Source organism: Salvelinus namaycush, chromosome 25 (genome assembly GCF_016432855.1).
Source record: "Salvelinus namaycush isolate Seneca chromosome 25, SaNama_1.0, whole genome shotgun sequence".
In the NCBI taxonomy this organism is placed as follows: domain Eukaryota; kingdom Metazoa; phylum Chordata; class Actinopteri; order Salmoniformes; family Salmonidae; genus Salvelinus; species Salvelinus namaycush.
Window position 1 is genome coordinate 12867744 of NC_052331.1, and position 22471 is coordinate 12890214.

Here is a 22471-nt window from a genome sequence, read left to right on the forward strand (position 1 = left end):
TTTCAGAATAAGAATTGTGTGCGCGCAGGCAGTAGCTTGTACACAAGGACCATGCGTAAAACATTGCTATGGCAGGCTGGATTGAATTCCAGCCAAGACTTTAGAGCCTAGGACCAGTCTGTAAGGGTTGCCAACTTCCCCATGTGTTGTTGTTACACTAGGATATACCGAAATAGATTAGTTCCTGAAAGCGATTAGTTACACAATCATGCGTATCTATATTCGTTTTTCATAAATTCCCTGTTTATCACTTACAGGTGCTGGGACCTAAGTGCAGGCAATCTGAAGTGGATTGTACAAGTGCCCATTCTAACAGCAATAGTGGTGAGTAAACATGTCAATTGAAAATGTTAATTGGCATAATGGCATTTAACATTTTCAATTGACACGTTTAATTATCACAATTACTGACCACTATTACCACTATCTGCTTTCTGAGAGAGTTAGTAGTTGAGATATTGGGCTTTGGTGTGCTACATTGTGTCATTGTCTTTTATCAAAGGTGAATTTTATGCTGTTCCTGAATATAATCCGAGTTCTGGCCACTAAACTTCGAGAGACAAATGCTGGCAGATGTGACACAAGACAGCAGTACAGGTAAGAAGCCATACTCTGACTGTTCCTTCCCTGACTGCTTTATCATGACATGTATGCCCAAGCCCAGCTCAGTTAATCCCTACCATTGTGTCGCTGAGTTGTCATAATGCTTCAGCAAATGTACATTATCCCAGAGGCGTTGGTAGACACAATATAAGTAACCTAATGTACAGTGCATTCGGAAAGTATTCAGACCCCTTTTTCCACATTTTGTTACATTACAGCCTTCTTTCAAAATGTATACAATCATTTTTTCCCTCATCAACCTACACACAATACCCATAATGACGACCTGAAAACAGGTTTCTCTAAGTTTTTGCAAATGTATTAAAAATATAAAACAGTTATCTTATTTACATAAGAATTCAGACCGAAATGTAGCTCTAGGGGAATCCTGTTTCCATTGATCATCCTTGAGATGTTTCTACAACTTGATTGGAGTCCACCTGTAGTAAATTCTATTGATTTGACATGATTTGGAAAGGCACATACCTGTCTATATAAGGTCCCACAGTTGTCAGAGGAAAAACCAAGCCATGAGGTTGAAGTAATTGTCCGTAGAGCTCCGAGACAGGATTGTGTCAAGGCACAGATCTGGGGAAGGGAACCAAAAAATGTCTGCAGCATTGAAGGTCCCCAAGAACACTGTGGCCTCCATCATTCTTAAATGGAAGAAGTTTGGAACCACCAAGACTTCCTAGAGCTGGCCGCCCGGCCAAACTGAGCAATCTGGGGTGAAAGGCCTTGGTCAGTGAGGTGACCAAGAACCCGAGGGTCACTCTGACAGAGCTCAAAAGTTCCTCTGTGGAGATGGGCGACACTTCCTGAAGGACAACCATCTCTGCAGCACTCTCCCAATCAGGCCTTTTAGTTAGAGTGGCCAGGCGGAAGCCACTCCTCAGTAAAAGGCAAAATACAGCCCGCTTGGAGTTTGCCAAAAGGCACCTAAAGGACTCACAGACCATGAGAAACAAGATTCTCTGGTCTGATGAAACCTAGATTGAACTCTTTGGCCAGAATGCCAAGCGTCACGTCTGAAGAAAGCCTGGCACCATCCTTATGGTGAAGCATGATGGTGGCAGCATCATGCTGTGGGGATGTTTTTCAGCGGCACTGACTGGGAGACTAGTCAGAATCGAGGGAAAGATGAATGGAGCAAAGTACAGAGAGATACTTGATGAAAACCTGCTCCAGAGTGCTCAGGACCTCAAACTGGGGTTAAGGTTCACCTTCCAACATGACAACAACCCTCAGGACACAGCCAAGACAACGCAGGAGTTGCTTCAGAACAAGTCTCTGAATGTCCTGGAGTGGCCCAACCAGAGCACAGACTTGAACCCGACCGAACATCTCTGAAGAGATCTGAAAATAGCTGTGTAGCGACGCTCCCCATCCAACCTGATAGAGCTTGAGAGGATCTGCAGAGAATAATGGGAGAAACTCCCCAAATACAGGCGTGTCTAGCTTGTTGTGTCATACCTAAGAAGACTCAAGGCTGTAAACGCTGCCAAAGGTGCTTCAGCAAAGTACTGAGTAAAGGGTCTGAATACTTACTTAAATGTGATATTTCTGTTGTTTTTTTCATACATTTGAAAAGAATTCTAAAAAACAGGTTTTGCTTTGTCATTATGGGGTATTGTGTGTAGATTGATGAATGTTTTTTTTTTCCATTTTAGAATAATTCCATTTTAGAATAAGGCTTTAACGTAACAAAATGTGGAAAAAGGCAAGGGGTCTGAATACTTTCCCGAATGCATTGTATATCCCTTTAACTGCCTTGAATGCCTGCTGATCCTACAGCTATTGTAAACAGCAATCATGTGCCTATGAACCAGAGTTATACTGTTAGCACTGAGGCGGTGTGCCCTAGTAGGAAGTCCACTGTGCAGCTCACCTTCCACTAACATAAATGGTCCCGTGTGGCCCGTGTGGCTCAGTTGGTAGAGCATGGCGCTTGCAACGCCAGGGTTGTGGGTTCATTTCCCACGGGGGGACCAGGGTTCAATTCCCACGGGGGGACCAGGATGAATATGTATGAACTTTCCAATTTGTAAGTCGCTCTGGATAAGAGCGTCTGCTAAATGACTTAAATGTAAATGTAAATAAATAACATGAGCATGTCTACTTCTGCTACGCTTCCCAGTAAAGCAATGAAAACAATCAAGCATCCCAGAAAAGTGATAAAAATAGCCTATGTTAATATATGTAGCGTAAGAACAAGGTTAATGAAATCAATAATTTGATAGAAACAGATGACATTCATATTCTGACAATCTCTGAAACTCACTTAGATAATACCTTTGATACAGTGGTAGCAATACATGGTTATAACATCTACAGAAAATACAGAAATGCCAATGGTGGATGTGTTGCTGTTTATATTCAGAACCACATTCCTGTAAAGCTAAGAGACAATCTCCTGTTTAATCCTGTTGAAGTAATATGGCTACAGGTTCATATGCCTCACCTAAAGCCTATTCTTGTGGGAAGCTGCTATAGACCACCAAGTGCTAACAGTCAGTATCTGGATAACATGTGTGAAATGCTTGATAATGTATGTGATATCAACATAGAGGTATATTATCTGGGTGATTTTAAATATTGACTGCCTTTCATCAAGCTGCCCACTCAAGAAACAGCTTCTTATCAGTCAACCTACCAGGGTAGTTACATACAGCACAGGAATTAAATCGTCAACATGTATTGATCACATCTTTACTAATGCTGCAGAAATTTGCTTTAGAGCTGTATCCAAATCCATCGGCTGTAGGGATCACAATATAGTAGCCATATCTAGTTCCAAAGGCTGGGCCTAATATAGTGTATAAGAGGTTATACAAGATGTTTTGTAGTGATTCCTATGTTGTTGATATAAATAATACTTGTTGGTCTGTAATGAGGAGCAACCCAGAAGCTGCACTTAACACATTTATGAAATAGTTGTATTCTAGTTACTAATAAGCATGATGAGGAATTGAACAATTGTATGGTTGAGAAGGATGAGGCAAAAGGAATGGCAAATAAGTCTGGCTGCACAACCATTTGGCAAACATACTTCAAATTGAGAAATCATGTGACTAAACTGAATAAAAAGAAGAAACTACACTGAAACAAAGATAAATTATATCAAGAATGATAGTAAAAATCTTTGGAGCACCTTAAATGACATGTTGGGCAAAAAGGCAAACTAATCATTCATTGAATCAGATGGCTCATTCATCACGAAACACACTGATATTGATTATTATTAATGAATAAGTTTTTCATTGGCAGGATTCGCATGGCATGCCAACATCAAACGCTGACACTAAACATCCAAGTATAACTGATCAAATTATGAAAGACAAGCATTGTAATTTTGAATTCTGTAAAAATGAGTGTGGAGGTGAAAAAAGTATTGTTGTCTATCAACAATGACAAGCCACCGGGGTCTGAGAATTAATGTAAAATTACTGAGGATAATAGTGGACGATATTGCCACTCCTGTTTGCCATATCTTCAATCTAAGCCTACGAGAAAGTGTTTTCCCTTAGGCCTGGAGGGAAGCAAAATGAATTCCGCTACCCAAGAATAGTAAAGCTCCCTTTACTGGCTCAAATAGCCGACCAGTCAGCCTGTTACCAACCCTTAGTAAACTTTTGGGAAAAATGTTGTTGACCAGATAGAATGCTATTTTACTGTAAACAAATTGACAACACACTTTCAGCATGCTTATAGGGAAGGACAGTCAACATCTAGCACGGCACTTACACAAATGACTGATGGCTGTGAGAAATTTATGATAAAAAGATTGTGGGAGCTGTTTTGTTAGACTTCAGTGCGGCTTTTGACATTATCAATCATAGTCTGCTTATGGGGCTTTACACCCCCTGCTATATTGTGGATAAAGAGTTACCTATCTAACAGAACACAGAGGGTGTTATTTAATGGAAGCCTATCCAACATAATGCAGGTAGAATCAGGAATTCCCCAGGGCAGCTGTCTAGGCCCCTTATTTTTTTCAATCTTTACTAATGACATGCCACTGGATTTGAGTAAAGCCAGTGTGTCTATGTATACGGATGACTCAACACTATACACATCAGCTACTACAGTGACTGAAATGGCTGCAACGCTTAACAAAGAGCTGCAGTTAGTTTCAGAATGGGTGGCAAGGAATAAGTTAGTCCTAAATATTTCAAAAACTTAAAGCACTGTATTTGGGACAAATCATTCACTAACCCTAAGCCTCAACTAAATCTTGTAATAAATAATGTGGAAATTGAGCAAGTCGAGGTGACTAAACTGGCATGACCCTGGATTGTAAACTGTCAAAATATGTTGATACAACAGTAGCTAAAATGGGGAGAAGTCTGTCCATAATAAAGTGCTGCTCTGCCTTTTAAACAACACTATCAACAAGGCAGGTCCTATAGGCCCTAGTTTTGTCAAACCTGGACTACTGTTCAGTCGTGTGGTAAGGTGCCACGAAGAGGTACTTAGGAAAATTACAATTGGCTCAGAACAGGGCAGCACTGCTGGCCCTTAAATGTACACGGAGAGCTAACATTTAATAATATACATGTAAATCTCTCATGACTCAAATTGGAGGAGAGATTTACTTCATCACTACTTGTTTTTGTAAGAAGTTTTGACATGATGAATGGACCAAGATGTCTGTTTAAACTACGAGCACACAGCTCGGACACCCATGCATACCCCACAAGACATGCCACCAAAGGTCTCTTCACAATCCCCAAGTCAAGAACAGACTATGGGAGGTGCACAGTACTACATAGAGCCATGGCTACATGGAACTCTATTCCACATCAGGTAACTAATGCAAGCAGTAGAATCAGATTTTAAAAAAACGGATAAAAATACACTTTATGGAACAGCAGGAACTGTGAAGAGACACACAGGCACACACAAATACACATGATAAGACACACACTCTACACACACGTACACATGGATTTTGTATTGTAGATATGTGATAGAGTCACTGCCTGAGGGAACACACTTAATGTGTTGTGAAAAGTGTTATGAAGTGTAATGTCATGTAATATTTTAAATTGTATATAACTGCCTTGATGTTGCTGGACTATAGGAAGAGTAGCTGCTGCCTTGGCAGCATCTAATGGGGATCTTTAATAAATACAAATACAAATGTACTGTAAGGTAGCCTACAGATGTATTCTGTGTTATCTCCAGCATGCTGATAGAAGTATTTAATCTTTATCACACCAAAACATGCCACCAACCGCTGGGCACAAACTGGTTCAATCAACGTTGTTTCAGCGTAATTTGTCAACGTATTGTGACATGAAATTTACGACGAAAATACATTGGGTTTGCAAAAAGTCGTCAATGTTGTTTTGAAGGTGACATTTCAACCACAGGATTATGTCATCATGGTTACCATTTTTCAAGCTAGACAAACCGTATGTTGAATTTATACTTTTGAAACAACTTCAGATTTTTACTGGAGAGTTGATCTATCTACAGCTATCCCTTTGGTCTCCCATCCAGGATTTTAACAAACTTAAAGATGGAAATGATTATTGAGAGATCATTTAATAACTAAATAGGTTCATTGTTGCTATCAAAGTCATTACAACGGGCATGTTTAATAGAGCACATTAATGAAACTATTTCAATTTAACCCAGGGTTCAACTAAAAATAGAGCATAAATATAGTCCTAGGGCTGGTGTTAAGGCGACACTAGTGTCAAACGCACACTTTGGCAATTTCAACTTATAAAAGCCAGAACTCTGCTATTTACAAACCTGGTGCCAGGGTTGGTAATTTACCTGTCTTATATCAGCTTGCTTGCGCTGAGGTGAGAGGGGTGGAAATATTTGAGATGTGTGTCCTTAAAAATGTGCCAATTTCAAGCAGCGCTACTAGTGATATTTAAGACTCACTAAAAACTTGTCGGTAATGCGATTGGTTATGGCATCGATTTTGCCAGTGGAGGCGCACGTCTTAATCAGTAGCCTATAGCCAATGTTTTATTAAAATATCATAAACATCAGAACAGTCAACTGACATTCCCATTTTATTATTTATATTGGACATCATTTCTGTCCATGCAGCTTCTGTGAAAAGTTTGGACTCATTAGGCCTATGTTCGATGCCCATTGAATGAAAGGTGTCAGTGACTGTAGGAAGTCTGTTTAGGAAGATAACGTTATTGCAATAGACTGCTTATTGTTTTTCGTTTATCATTTTGTTTTAAAAAAGCATCTTGCACTTTCGTCTGTTTTCAACTGTCAACTTGCAGGAATTCTGATCGCTGTCCTTGGTGCTGAATCCGCTTGTATCCTAGACTATTTTCCAGTTTGTTTGTTTACCTTTGACGTGGCAAAGTCACTAACGGGCCATATGAACGGCGATGGGAGGCTAATCTTATTCCAACGTTTGGGCAATGTCCAATTGTCTATGGCTCGAACATGCAGTGCATTTTCAAAATGTGAATGCAATGTGTGTAGATGAATATTTGCATGTTGAAACCAATAAAAACTTGATTGGCTACATGTTTGTTATAACTAGGCCTATTGTAGGGTTACTGTATACTATTTAATGAACTATCTAGGACATCAATTCCGCCTGCCGAAGAGCCCTTAGGCCTACGTGTGCACACATTGCCTTATGCTCATGGAACGAGAGATGTGATTTATTATATCATGCTTCTGACCCGATCCTATTTAGAAATATTGTTGTTGTTTAAAAAACGGATTAATTGTTTTTTGTTTAATTTGATTAAAGACCAAACTAATTAGAAAGATTAACGGTCCATGTGTTTATGTTAAGAACTCAAAGGCAATGCAATTGTCTATTTCTGGAGAAATGCAAATATGATTTGTAAGATGGTTCCATGGTATTTATATAACATTACATTTGGGAGCAGTATACTGGTGAGTGGACATTCCCACTTTCTCTTTATATTGGATCTTTGTCCAGCTCCTGTGAAAAGTTTGCATGTGCGTAAAACCATCCATATTCTAAGTTGCCTTGTTTGTTGTATATGCCCAATATAAGCAATTATGGTGCCTGTAACTGTATTTAGACATAGCCTATTTAAGACAGGTTGTTGTTTCATTATTATTAGGATTTGATTATAATTATACACTGTATTTTTAGGCCTTATCAATAGCTTAGTGAATTTAATTTTGCTTATTAACTACGTTTGGCATGTCCAGACTGCAATTTACAGTAGGCCTAGCCCCTATATCAGTGTGAATGCTATAGTCTATGTTTAACAATGTATTCCCATATTGAAGCAATGCAATTATAAAAATGTGGACTGCAAACATGTTCAACATATTTAGCAAATATGAGGCAGGCTATTTAACAAACTAGGCTATAGCAGACTAATATTCTAATTGGAGTTAATGACGACACAATACATAAAAGACCGTAAATACACAAGTACACAAGCATCCGCATATCAAGCCATGGACCACGTTCTGATTGGCTAGTGAGGTGTTAAGCCCCGACACAGCCACAACTTGTTTATTCATCAAATCCCAGCTCTTTCGCGCCACCGCCAGCTACTGCACCCATAATTCCTGTTGTGAAATTAGCTAAAATATTTCTGACACACTCCTGAAGCTAGAGCGCTACTGCCAGCGCTAAGATTCATCATTGCGTTAGGTTTGTTAAAATAGAGCCCCTAGGGTTTCAAGCTTTGGTTGATTTCAAATGTAATATACAAGTTTATAATGAATATGTTGGATTCACTTCTCCATCTCAACAAAAAGTCAAAGATAAAGAATAGGACTACAGTAAATCAAATCAAACTTTATTTAAAGTGCATTTTAAGTTCTTTGATTTGATTTAGTCCTATTCTTTAACTTTGATCTTTGGTTGAGATGGAGAAGTGAATCCAACATATCAATTATTAATTTGAAGACAAACTGGATATTGAATTGTGTTTGGTTGTCAACGCAACCAAATATAAACATTTGAAGGAAATGTACTGTGTCCTCTGCTTTGATAGTTCCATCTGTGCCACTTACTTAGTCTGACTTTAATTCCAGTTTGTCTACAAATGTAAAATATGTCAGATTTACGTCTCCATCTCAACCAAATATAAAAATGAATGAATTGGACTAAATAATATAAAATCAAACTTTAAATGCACTTTAAATCAAGTTTAATTTGATTTCGTCATATACTTTACCTTAGATTTTTGGTTGATAGAGATGTATGGGGTCAATTTCACGCCATATGTATTGAATTCAAAATAAAATAAATCGTGAACATGAAAATAAAGATGAGAATGTAAACATTATATTTTTGAGGACGGGTGAAATAATGGATGTTGAAATCAAAAACCAAACAATTGAAAGCGTAGGCAAAATCTATTCAATAGGATTGGTTGCTGGGACAGTTTAACTGAAAATGATTTTTGCATTCGTTTTTCACATATTTTTTAATAATTTGTCCCAAAGTTTTTTGCTCTCGCTTTAAAATGATTTGCTTACAAGTTTTGGGGTTTTGCTTTTGATGTCTTTTATTTACAATTCTGTACATTTTGCTTTGAATTGTTTGGTTTTTGATTTCAACATCCATTATTTCACCCGTCCTCGAAAATATGTAATATATATTTAAATATATATTTATTTTTCATGTTCACAATTTATTTTATTTTGAATTCAAAACATATGGTGTGAAATTGACCCCATAGAGATATAAATAGCCTATTAACATGTCAACAACTAAAAAAATGATATGTTGGATTCACGTCACCAACTAAACCAAAAATAAAAGTTAAAGAACACGATTAATCCAGTGGCTCAGATGAAACTAGCCAATCATTTAGATGCATCTCCTTTAAATGTTGCTATTTGGTTGAGTTGTCAACCAAACACAGTTCAATACTACTTTTGAAATACTGTTAAAAGTTATCTTAGAAACTAATGTAACACTTTATTAAATTTTAAAATGAGTAACACATCCATGGCCACATGTTGAGGTTACTGTAATTATATAAGTCTTCTTATGTAATCATAGAAAGTGTGTATGTTAAAGATAGCATGCAACGTTTGCAGGTCTGTGGAGATATTCACAATTGCGATAAAAATCTGTGCAGAATCTCGAACAGCATTGATCACTTGCACTGTACTTTTAATGTTATCTCAGCTGCAATCCAGGTCATTTGGTTGTGCTATTAGAGGAAGCACATTGATTAATTAAGTTGTATGAATACAACATATCTGAACTGTGTTGTGCTTTTAAATGGTTGAAAGCTCAGTGATAAAATATTTAGATGACAACTAAACCAAAAATCTTACATAGTTTTTCCATTGGAATTTGGTTATGCATTTAGATGGTTGAAAACATAGTGATAACATGATAATTCACCAAACTGCTGGATGTCTTTTTGAGTGGGTGAATAAAGGTTGACATCTCATTGATCAACGTCTCAACAAAATATTACCCAAATATCCACTTGGAAATGTCGTAGTGTGCCAAGTGGGGCAGTCATGTCAGTAATACAGTATGTAAGAAAATGAATAATACAGTGAATGTCTATTATAATATAACATTTTATCTCCCCATGACAACTGTCACACACACAGTAAATGTAAAATGAATCACTGCTATTATTCATTCCCTCCACAGGAAACTGTTGAAGTCTACTTTGGTCCTGATGCCACTGTTTGGCGTTCACTACATAGTGTTCATGGCCATGCCTTATACTGAGGTAACTGGAGTCCCCTGGCAGATACAGATGCACTACGAGATGCTCTTCAATTCATTCCAGGTACTGACTGGTCTTGTACAGCATGGATGAATGAACGAACAACCCAATAATGTTTTACTGCATGTGGGTTTAGTCACAGGCAGCCAGCAATGGACCTGAAATGATGAGCTGCTACAGTACTGTAAAAAGGAGATATATCAATCGGCCAAAGTCCACTATGGGGCACTGCATATGCTGTAGTGGTGTGCTACACATAATTAAGTATTGAGTTGTGATTAAACTTTTATGAGGAAAATTAGAGAGAGCTGCACAGCTCAGTGTTTTCAGAGTAAGCAGCTGGTGTCAATGACTTGAATAGTCACTTTAGATTGCATGACATTCTTCTAAAGTGCTCTGGATAGATGCTCAGGTCAACCTGTGTACTTTGAGTCATACGCAAACTTGTAATAATGGTTTATCTTCTTTTCAGGGATTCTTTGTGGCAATTATATATTGTTTCTGCAATGGGGAGGTAAGGACAACGTTGAACAATTTTATTAAGATTTATCTGTGAAAATGTCTGTAAGGAAATCCTAATAGATTATAGTATATTATTTAAGACACTATGTAATCCTGATATATAATATTATGCTCATGATTAATTGCAGTCACAACATGCACACAGTATGCACACAAAAAAAACTCAGACTCAATTATTGTATGCAGGGATGTGCACAGACCTTTCAGGGGGCAGGTTCTCAAAATGAAAAAAGGTCTATTTATTTATTTATGCAACACACTTACTCATCCCACATTGTAAGCAAGTTAGTTACAGTGCCTCTTGAAGGCATGATTGACATTGGGAATAGAGGGCGATCAGCTGATTATTGATGTAAATCTGCTAAAAAAAAATATTTATATCTTCAATGCTCTTAAATAATAACTTCATAATATAGCCTAATGTTCATTGTTATTTTAGTATATGGTGGTTAACTAGAGTCTAGACTACCTGTGTTCAGTGCTTCATTTGTTAATTTGGGAGGAACAAAAAGTGAGCGAGAGGGGGGTCACCCAGGGAGCTCTGAGGTACCGGAACGCATAAAAAATTACATTGCGGCTATAATAAAGCATTGCATGCATATCATCGCATTTGCGTAGTGGCATAGAGAAGTAGCCTAGAGTAGAGGTGCACACAGAAGTTGCACATATGGGCAACATTTTAAGTAGCCTATGGTCAGAAAACAGTTTGTGCCTTTTTATAAATGCATTTTCTGCAATTCTACATCATTTTACATGACTGGAGACTTTATCAGAATTATGTTTAATACTGTACAAATTATCAAAATGGCAAGCTACTTTGACAGTGACTGAGAGGCCTAGGTGTGTGGAGACACGCATATGGTACAATATGAGGAGGAAATTAGAGTCTTAAAAAAGCTTTCCAGTTTCACTGACTCACCCAATGACGTCTCTTGTTAACAATGTTCACTGAATAGGCCCATTTGGAAGTTGAGCCATTTGCTTTCAAACCTGTGTTTTCCCACGATTTGTATTTGAAATATTGTGAAAGGCCAGTTTTGACTGCATGCTGTTCACTGACAGATTTGCCGTGTGTTCCCGACTGCTTTGTTATTGGGCTACACACAATCCACAACTAGGCAATTTTTTAAAAGAAGCTATTGATCCTCTGTGGCTAAATTATAGGCCTACTCATGGTGTAGTAGGCTATTCTGAATTATTTCATACATTTCTGAACAGACAGCAGTAATTCTATAACTGGCAAATTTATTTCAATTTATTGGGGGTGCTACAACACCTCCAGCACCCTTCCTGTGGCTATGATTCTATAAGGAAATACATTATGAAGGGCTGCTGCCAACCTGACAGGTATTGATGATGATGTAAATCAAGTGTTATCAAGGGTTAATCAAATGGTATGCTGTACTGTTTATATTTAAACTAGGTAGCTTGCTACACACACACTCAATCGGTGACCTGCATCACGAGCTATGCATGTTTGGATACCAGGCGCACGTGAGCTCCGTACAGGCCAGACCAATGGGTGGGGGGTGCCGAACTTTACGACGTCTTGACGACTTGGGAGCAGTGTGTACAGAACAACAACGAATTAAACTGTATTAAAAAACGTTAGACCACCACACAAAAGGGTACTTGACGAGTGGGAGGGCAAAGGGGAAGATGCTCGGCCACAGGTAGACACATATCTGTGCACGTGCCTGAATATATGCCACTGTCGATTTAGATGTACTTAGTGACAATCTTATTTCTTTTCATCTTCCTTTAGGTCCAGGCAGAAATTAAGAAAACCTGGAGCAGGAGGACACTAGCGCTGGACTTTAAACGTAAAGCCCGTAGTGGCAGTAACACGTATAGTTATGGACCTATGGTGTCTCACACCAGTGTAACCAACGTCACTGCCCGGGGACCCCTGGCCCTCCATCTCACCACGCGCCTTGGGGCCCCAGTCACCGTCAACGGGCACCGGAACCTCCCGGGGTATGTGAAGAACGGTTCCGTCTCCGAGCACTCTATCCCCTCCTCGGGACAGGAGTTACACATTCCTGAGGAGGAGCAGCTATCCGATAACACGCCACCGCATTCTGTTGAGGAGGAGAAACCCTCGCCTGTGGTGGAGGAGGAGCGGGAGACCGTTATGTGACGTTCATGTGACCTCTAGTGAAAGACAGTCATGTCAATAGCCCCTCCGTTGTGAGGACGATCTCTGTAGGAATGAGTCATGGAACATAGCACCAGTCATTATTCTCAGGATGTTATACAGTAGGATGGCTGCCTTTCGTCGACACTGCCAGTTTTCCTCCTGTGAATCGAGCCAGGATTTTAGTGGGTGGATAAGGACTGGAGGACAAAGGCTTAAGGCTAAAAGGGTACCTTAGTGTTTGAGGTGAGCCACCAACACAGACAATCACCTTCTCTATTGTCCTGTAGCAAACACCACCGCTCTTTCTGAGACTATTTCCACCTGCCACACGGACAAAAATTCATATTTGTTTTGTTTTATTTCACTGACTTCAATGAGTTGCAGCAGGTACTTTATAATTGATGAAAACCAACTTGCAGATGTAGCTTTTTCACATTCTAAAGCTATTATAAAACGTGTGGATCATGAATGGTCTGTGGATGGACAGTAGGCTAATGTCTCTGTCTGAAACCTACAGCAGTGATGGTCGACAGGTCCTGTGGTTGAAGGTGTCTAACAGTATATGTAGGTCCTCATTCTGGCAGGAGCATGTTAGCTTATGTTAGTGTAGCGGATGGATAAGTTAGCATACAGCTCACTAGCTTACATCTGTTACATTAGGAACTCCTAGTGATATAAGGAAATGCCTGGCTGCAGTTGACTCTGCCTGCATGGTTAGGGAGATCTCACTACATTTCGATTGGTTTGAAATATGGATGTCAATTCAGAAAACCTAACCCACTTTGATGTAAAAGGGAATAAAACTCAGGTACTAGTCCAAACTCACCATTCTAGTGCATCAGTTTGAGCTAGTCTGTACTGTAGTTTCAGATTTGTGCTGGCTTCTAGTGTTGATTTATATGGAGGAAGGCCAATGGAAGACTTTTCTCCATGAGTATCAACTTTTTGTACAGTTTTTATTTTTGCTATTTAAAAGATACAATCCTGATATTCAATAGTGTAATGACTATGGAAGGTTGTTGTTTCCATGATGTTCTGATGATTAAATTCTTCAATGATAATATTCTGTTTCACAATATATAATGCCACAAAAGTAACCGAAACATATCAATGGAGTGGGAGAGACAGCGTTAAGAGGATTTAAAAAAAATAAGCTTTTATACACTGTACAGTGCCTTCCGAAAGTATTCATACCCCTTGACTTATTCCACATTTTGTTGTGTTACAGCCTGAATTTAAAATGGATTAAATAAATACAAAATCTTACCCATCTACACAATATACCCCATAATGACAAATTGAAAACAAGTTTTTAGACATTTTTGCTTATTTATTGAAAATGAAATTCAGAAATACGTAATTTACAGCGATTACAGCTGTGAGTATTTCTGGAACTTTCCCGTAAGGGCTTTGCACACCTGGATTGTACAATATTTGCCAATTATTCTTTTAAAAATGATTCAAACTCTGTCAAATGTATTGTTGATCGTTGCAACACAACCATTTTCAATACTTGCCATATATTTTCAAGTAGATTTAAGTCAAAACTGTAACTCGGCCACCCAGGAACATTCATTGTCTTCTTGGTAAGCAATTCCAGTTCAGATTTGGCCTTGTGTTTTAGGTTATTGTCCTGCTGAAAGGTGAATTAATCTCTGTGTCTGGTGGAAAGCAGACTGAACCAGGTTTACCTCTCAGACTTTGCTTGTGCTTAGCTCTATTCCATTTATTTTATATCCTGAAAAACTCCCCAGTCCTTAACAATTACAAGCATACCCATAACATGATGCAGCCACCAGTATGCTTGAAAAAATGGAGAGTGGTACTCAGTGATATGTTTGGGGCAAATCCAACACAACACTTTGTTTTTAGGACAGAAAGTGTATTGCCTTTTTTGCAGTATTACTTTAGTGCCTTGTTGCAAACAGGAAAGCATGTTTTGGATTATTTTTTATTCTGTAAAAGCTTCCTTCTTTTCACTCTGTCAATTAGGTTAGTATTGCGTAGTAACTACAATGTTGTTGATCCATCCGCAGTTTTCTCCTATCACAGCCATTAATCTCTGTAACTGTTTTAAAGTCACCATTGGCCTCAAGGTGAAATCCCTGAGCATTTTTCTTCCTATCCGGCAACTGAGTTAGGAAGGACGCCTGTATCTTTGTAGTGACTGGGTGAATTGATACACGATATAAAGTGTAATTAATAACTTCACCATGCTCAAAGGGATATTCAATGTGTGCTTTTTTTTTTACCCATCTACCAGTAATTTGTAAACATTTCTAAAAACATTAATCCACTTTGATGTTATGGGGTATTGTGTGTACGCCAGTGACAGAAAAATCTACATTTAATCCGGTTTAAATTCAGGTTGTAACACAACAAAGTGTGGAAAAGGTCAAAAGGTCTGAATACTTTCTGAAGGCACTGTAAATGTAGCAAACTACTTTTATTAACGTTTCAAAGGGAGGCACCCTCCAAAACTCAGGGTGCAGCAAACAGTTACATTTTCGAAATAAAATGTTATTTAAATGAGGATTTCCAAGGAATTCTCAAATTTCACAGGAAAATTCCAAGGAAGAATTCCATAGGAGACTCGTGAAGAGACGGTATGAAGGAACACCAGAACTAAATAGCACACAACTGTTGTTTTATATGGTCAAGTGTTATGCTGCTCTTTTTGTATATACAGTATGTATGCATTTGCATAGAAGTCACAATGTTTACAATGATGATAAAAATCCATTCTAGTTGTGAGCTAAAATAGCATTAAGGGTCATGGAAATGTATTCTAAATATAATTTGATGCTTGTACAGACTGTTCAAAAATGTAAGGGACGTTTGATATTTGAAATGTGTTATATTGTATATAGTCTTAAATGTATAGAAACTGGAGAATATACTGTAGGTGAGGGACAATACTGTATGTATCAGGACCGTTAAAATAAGATTTCAGTAGAATGCCTAACAAAGGTATTGACAGAACATTAGACGGTTATTTACACTCGCATATAATTATTTGATTCAAGAACTAAATTGCACTTTGACCCTACAGTTTCCTCTCCCACCACTGTATATCCACATTTCTACACTCAAGAAACTTTTGTGAAAATATGTCTAGTTACACTTTATAAATATATATATATATATACTGTATATTTATTATTTGTATTATTTTTTCTCTCTCTCTGCATTGTTATGAAGGGCCCGTAAGTAACCATTTCACTGTTAGTCTAAACGTGTTGTTAACAAAGCATGTGACAAATCAAATTTGATTTTGATTTGAAATACCCCAGCTTTACAAGTTCCGTTCCATCACACAGCAGTTCGTTTTCCAGCCAATGTTCTCAGGGGGAATTGAAGGATTAAAATCATTTGTTTGTTAGTTAGTTTGTCACAGAACCAGTATTTGTGTCTTTACGCTCTGTAAAAGTAGCCTTGTCATATACTCTATGTGCTGTAGCCAATGCTTCTATCATTGTCATGCCTCGTGTTTGGCATGAAAATAAACAAACACACAGAGGAGTTGACTAAAGCACAAACAGACTGGAGCACCAGGCTATGTCTAAAGATGTCACAGTTCCAATACTTTATGTTTCAACCTTATCTGTCTAAATAGTTCATGTACAGTAGGTTTCATTCCTATCCATCCCAATATTTCCACGTTGTTTCAAGGGTTGACTTAACATGGTAAACGTACATTTGTGTTCCTCCATTTTAGTATGATATGTATTTATTAGGAGAACCCTTTTGCAAAACATTTTTTTGGTTCCAGGTAGAACCCTTTTGGTTTCCAAGTATAACCCTTTTCACAGAGGGTTCTACCACATGGAACCCAAATGGGTTCTACCTGGAACCAAAAAGGGTTCTCCTATGGGGACAGCCGAAAACCCCTTTTTTTGTAGTTACAGAGTTACTAATTAGCTAAAATGCGAAAGTTGTCTGTGATGTGATTGGAACACGCAACCTTTGGGTTGCAAGATGTTTGCATTATACTCCCACATCTTTCCCTTTCATTTTTAGAGTAACACATTTACGTTTACTATGTTACTTCTAGTCTGAGCGGCCAGGCTATATGCGGCCAGGCATATATGGTTCAAACCTTCCCTCCAAATGTACATTTCATTCCTAATCTTTGTGGTTTCCTATTTATTGTCATGGTCTTATATGGTTAGGGCACATTACCTTTTACACCAGATAAATATAGAGGCAGAGTTCGTTTTCTGCCTTACAAAGTTCTGTTGCGTGATATATAGTTGAAGTCGGAAGTGTACATACACCTTAGCCGAATACATTTAAACTCAGTTTTTCAAAATTCTTGACATTTAATCCTAGTAAAAATTCCCTGTCTTAGGTCAGTTAGGATCACCACTTTATTTTAAGAATGTGAAATGTCAGAATAATAGTAGAGAGAATGATTTATTTCAGCTTTTATTTCTTTCATCACATTCCCAGTGGGTCAGAAGTTTACATACACTCAATTAGTATTTGGTAGCATTGCCTTTAAATTGTTTAACTTGGGTCAAACGTTTCGGGTAGCCTTCCATAAGCTTCCCACAATAAGTTGGGTGGATTTTGGCCCATTCCTCCTGACAGAGCTGGTGTAACTGAGTCAGGTTTGTAGGCCTCCTTGCTCGTACATGCTTTTTCAGTTCTGCCCACAAATTTTCTATAGGATTGAGGTCAGGGCTTTGTAATGACCACTCCAATACCTTGACTTTGTTGTACTTAAGCAATTTGCCACAACTTTAGAAGTATGCTTGGGGTCATTGTCCATTTGGAAGACCCATTTGTGACCAAGCTTTAACTTCCTGACTGATGTCTTGAGATGTTGCTTCAATATATCCACATCATTTTCCAACCTCATGATCCCATTTTATTTTGTGAAGTGCACCAGTCCCTCCTGCAGCAAAGCACCCCCACAACATGATGCTACCACCCCCGTGCTTCACGGTTGGGATGGTGTTCTTCGGGTTGCAAGCGTTCCCCTTTCTCCTCCAAACATAACGATGATCATTATGGCCAAACAGTTCTATTTTTGTTTCATCAGACCAGAGGACATTTCTCCAAAAAGTATGATCTTTGTCCCCATGTGCAGTTGCAAACCGTAGTCTGTCTTTTTTATCTCGGTTTTGTAGCAGTGGCTTCTTCCTTGATGAGCGGCCTTTCAGGTTATGTCAATATAGGTCTCATTTTACTGTGGATATAGATACTTTTGTACCTGTTTCCTCCAGCATCTTCACAAGGTCCTTTGCTGTTGTTCTGGGATTGATACGCACTTTTCTCACCAAAGTACATTCATCTCTAGGAGACATTCATCTCTAGGAGCTCCTTCCTGAGCGGTATGACTGCTGCGTGGTCCCATGGTGTTTATACTTGCGTACTATTGTTTGTACAGATGACACCTTCAGGCGTTTGGAATTTGCTCCCAAGGATGAACCAGACTTGTGGAGGTCTACAATTTATTTTCTGAGGTCTTGGCTAATTTCTTTTGATTTTCCCATGATGTCAAGCAAAGAGGCACTGAGTTTGAAGGTAAGCCTTGAAATACATCCACAGGTACATCTCCAATTGACTCAAATTATGTCAATTAGCCTATCAGAAGCTTCTAAAGCCATGACATCATTTTCTGGAATTTTCCAAGCTGTTTAAAGGCAGTCAACTTAGTGTATGTAAACTTCTGACCCACTGGAATTGTGATACAGTGAAATAATCTGTCTGTAAACAATTGTTGTAAAATGACTTGTGTCATGCACAAAGTAGATGTCCTAACTGACTTGCCAAAACTATAGTTTGTTAACAAGAAATGTGTGGAGTGGTTGAAAAACGAGTTCCAATGACTCCAACCTAAGTGTATGTAAACTTCCGACTTCAACTGTACATGTAAGCGTGATATAAGGATACTATTAGAGAACGTGTTACCAAAAGATGCCATCTAAGCCAACAAGGAAATTAAAAATAAAGTAGAATATTCACATTTTCTTATACAGTGGTTATCTTACACCCACCTACAGCCAACGAACATGCCACTAGTAAATAAGCTTGGTAGTATTGTGTATAGTAGATACGCTAGTCTGGCCTTTAACTGTCCGTGTTTGTTTAGGAGGGGGCGACACTAGAACCAGTGTTGATGGGAAAATATCATTTCAAACAAACATTTGTAGATTTATGCACACTTTAATACCCTATTCTATTTCATATTGATTGTATCATGTAAATTGATTGTGTTTTTGAATTCGATTATGTAAAAAGGCCATTACTTTACAGAGATAATATTGTACACATTTCTTTTTATTTACCTCTCATGGAAGTATATAATATCACCTATGATATTTTCGTTGTTTTTTATTTATCTCATATTGCAAATGTATCTGTCCTCAGAGAGATAGGAGTTGGTATTTTGTGTTAATAGTCTACTGTATTTGCCATGTGTGGAGAGGGTGTGACTGTTTTGTTTAAAATAGGACACCATACTTGGTTGATTTCACTCCATGTCGTTTGTGTGAAGTCAATGTTGTAAATGTAAACGTGGGTTTAAGAGGAAAATGTTTTTCAGTCTGATGTTCATCATTGTATTGTGAATAAGACATTAAAATGTACAATTCTATTGTCGATTTAAGTGTCCATTGAATTTGCACCATGAATCCAATCCCATACTAATTATGTTCTTGTTGATCAAGAACAATGTAAGTAAATACAGTTTAACCCTTCTGTAGTCTTAACATTCTGTATACTCCCCTTGTCCTTAGGGTAAAAAATGACCCGCCTTCACTAAACCCCTAAAATAAAGCAGCTTATTTGAATTTTAAACCCCAAATCTATTATGCATGAAGAAACAACCTGTCATTCATCACAAACTTTGTGAATATCTGGGTTTTCCCTCTTCACAATGCAGAAAGACTGCATTTAATCTGTGGACACCACTCATTTTTATTACAACACACCTTTCATGATTGTATTCTTTAATAAAGTAAAGGTTTATTATTATTACTAAAGGTACTGCGTAGGTGTAAACATATTTTTTGTAGCAAGAGATAGCACTTGTATAGCCTAAGAAAGTAGCAGAAATGTGCAGAAAGTAGTTTTGAATGCATTTTATTGAAGGGAAACTAAGTCTTAACTTTTTTGGCAACATAGTGTTATATTCTTATATACTGTACAATGAGGAATTCAACTACAAAATGCTAGTCGTCTCCCATTTTTTTAACCATTTCCCACACCCACAAGGTGTATAAACAACAATAAATAAGAATAAAATAAGATAATAGATACAAAACAAAAACGTGAAGAACATAAATCAATCAACTCTATTTAGCACATGTAGGAGAGCATACAAGTGTGTGTGCATGGACTTTGCAGATGTATTTCTCACATGTGCAGCACATAGTATTTGTTTTACAGTCCTCCTTTGGGGGGCAGAATTGGCATCTCCTCTTCTTGCCTGCCCCAGCTGCAGCCTCAGGTGGATCAGGACAAGATTCAGCTCCCTGAACAACTTCCACAAGCGCTGCAGAGGCTGCTGTGCGGTTGAGGCTGCTGTGCGGTTGAGGCGCTCCCGTCTTTGAATATGTGGGGTTACAAGTGCCTTTCCCAGCTGCTCCAGGAACACCCTCCTCTTGTTCTGCTTATCAGGCATCCAGGTAGGGTTGATCTTGTTCCATATCACGAAGGCATTGTGACACATCAATGATGTTATGGAAGATGACCAGGGACCAGCGGGCAGTCATCCCCCTGCAGCTGTAAGTTCCAATCACCTTGTCCAGGTTGTCCACGTCTCCTCTGTTGTGGTTGTAGTCCAGGATGATGGCTGGCTTCCTGTCCTCACGATCACAGATCTCAGCCGTTTTGTGCAGTGTGCTCAGGACGACCACATTCTTGTTCCTCTTTGGGAGGTAAGAAACTAGAGTGGTGGTGGGGGTGAAGGCAAACTTTGATGAGAAGGCCTCTCTCCCCCTTGTTTACGAGGAGTGCAGGGCGGAGCTCAGGCTTGTTCTTTCTAACTGTGCCAACCATGGTGATCTTCCTCTTCATTAGCTGCTGGCTGAGTTCATAAGAGGTGAAGAAATTGTTACGTGACATGTGCCCCCTCAGTCCATCTGTCACATCGAGCACAACCCTCATCCCATGGTTCTTGTCTGGGCCTCCACTGGTCGGCTTCCCTGTGTAGACTTGCATCTTTCAAGCGTAGCTGGATTGTGTGTCACAGGCCACCCATATCTTGATGCCATACTTTGCTGGCTTGCTGGGCATATACTGCCGGAAAGGACAGCGACCTTTTGACAAAGGAGATTACTATCAGTAATTAGTATCAGTGTCACAGAAAACAATCACATACATCAATGATATTACAGCAATACATAATAAAATTAACAGTGAAAATCACTTATATTACAGAAGAATGGAACCAGTAGCTCATCCACTGTTACTTCAGGCCCAGGATTGTAGAGGTATGGTAGACGCTCCATCCACTTCTCCCAGACCTCTCTTATGGCCGCCAGTTTGTCTCTCACACATCTTGCAAGGTCTTGACTCGCGGTTATCAAATCGTAGCATTCTTGAGAAAGTGTGAAAGACTTTCAGTGGCATCGTGGCACTGAAAAATCAAATTTATTTATATTGCCCTTCGTACATCAGCTGATATCTCAAAGTACTGTACAGAAACCCAGCCTAAAACCCCAAACAGCAAGCAATGCAGGTGTAGAAGCACGGTGGCTAGGAAAAACTCCCTAGAAAGGCCAAAACCTAGGAAGAAACCTAGAGAGGAACCAGGCTATGAGGGGTGGCCAGTCCTCTTCTGGCTGTGCCGGGTGGAGATTATAACAGAACATGGCCAAGATGTTCAAATGTTCATAAATGACCAGCATGGTCAAATAATAATAATCACAGTAGTTGTCGAGGGTGCAACAAGTCAGCACCTCAGGAGTAAATGTCAGTTGGCTTTTCATAGCCGATCATTAAGAGTATCTCTACCGCTCCTGCTGTCTATAGAGAGATGAAAACAGCAGGTCTGGGACAGGTAGCACGTCCGGTGAACAGGTCAGGGTTCCATAGCCGCAGGCAGAACAGTTGAAATTGGAGCAGCAGCATGGCCAGGTGGACTGGGGACAGCAAGGAGTCATCATGCCAGGTAGTCCTGAGGCATGGTCCTAGGGCTCAGGTCCTAAGTCCTGAAAATCACCCTTCCACACTCTGCATCCCAGAGACTACATGTAGCCTCGCCTCGGGACCTATACACACTCCTTAAGATTAGCAGCCCTGTGTAGGCCTGCAGGTCAATCTCATCCATCCTTTTCCAGTTGTCTCCATATTTACGGAAACCCTCCAAATGTGTAATCTCCAGGATAATTTTTTCGATGGCTGGCGTGATGAACATGTAGAATGTTGAGGCGATGTCATGGGCATGGGCAACTGCATGTCTTGTGTGCCCTGGGGTCATCCTAATGACATTTTGTGCTGCCATCCTGCCCTGGTTGTCATATGGTGACAAGGACCATGTTATTTTTCTGCTGTTTGACAAAAATGT

General features: G+C 39.0%; 1 protein-coding gene across 1 annotated transcript in view; it reads left to right on the forward strand.

The window, feature by feature from the left end:
* The window catches only part of LOC120020649 (parathyroid hormone/parathyroid hormone-related peptide receptor-like), a 78564-nt gene extending 65613 nt beyond the window's left edge, over positions 1 to 12951 (forward strand). The window contains exons 9-13 of the mRNA XM_038964355.1: positions 258 to 324; positions 503 to 597; positions 10211 to 10352; positions 10762 to 10803; positions 12577 to 12951. Coding sequence (XP_038820283.1) covers positions 258 to 324; positions 503 to 597; positions 10211 to 10352; positions 10762 to 10803; positions 12577 to 12951 — 721 coding nt within the window. The remainder of the gene's footprint in view (positions 1 to 257; positions 325 to 502; positions 598 to 10210; positions 10353 to 10761; positions 10804 to 12576) is intronic.
* Positions 12952 to 22471: the final 9520 nt, after the last annotated feature.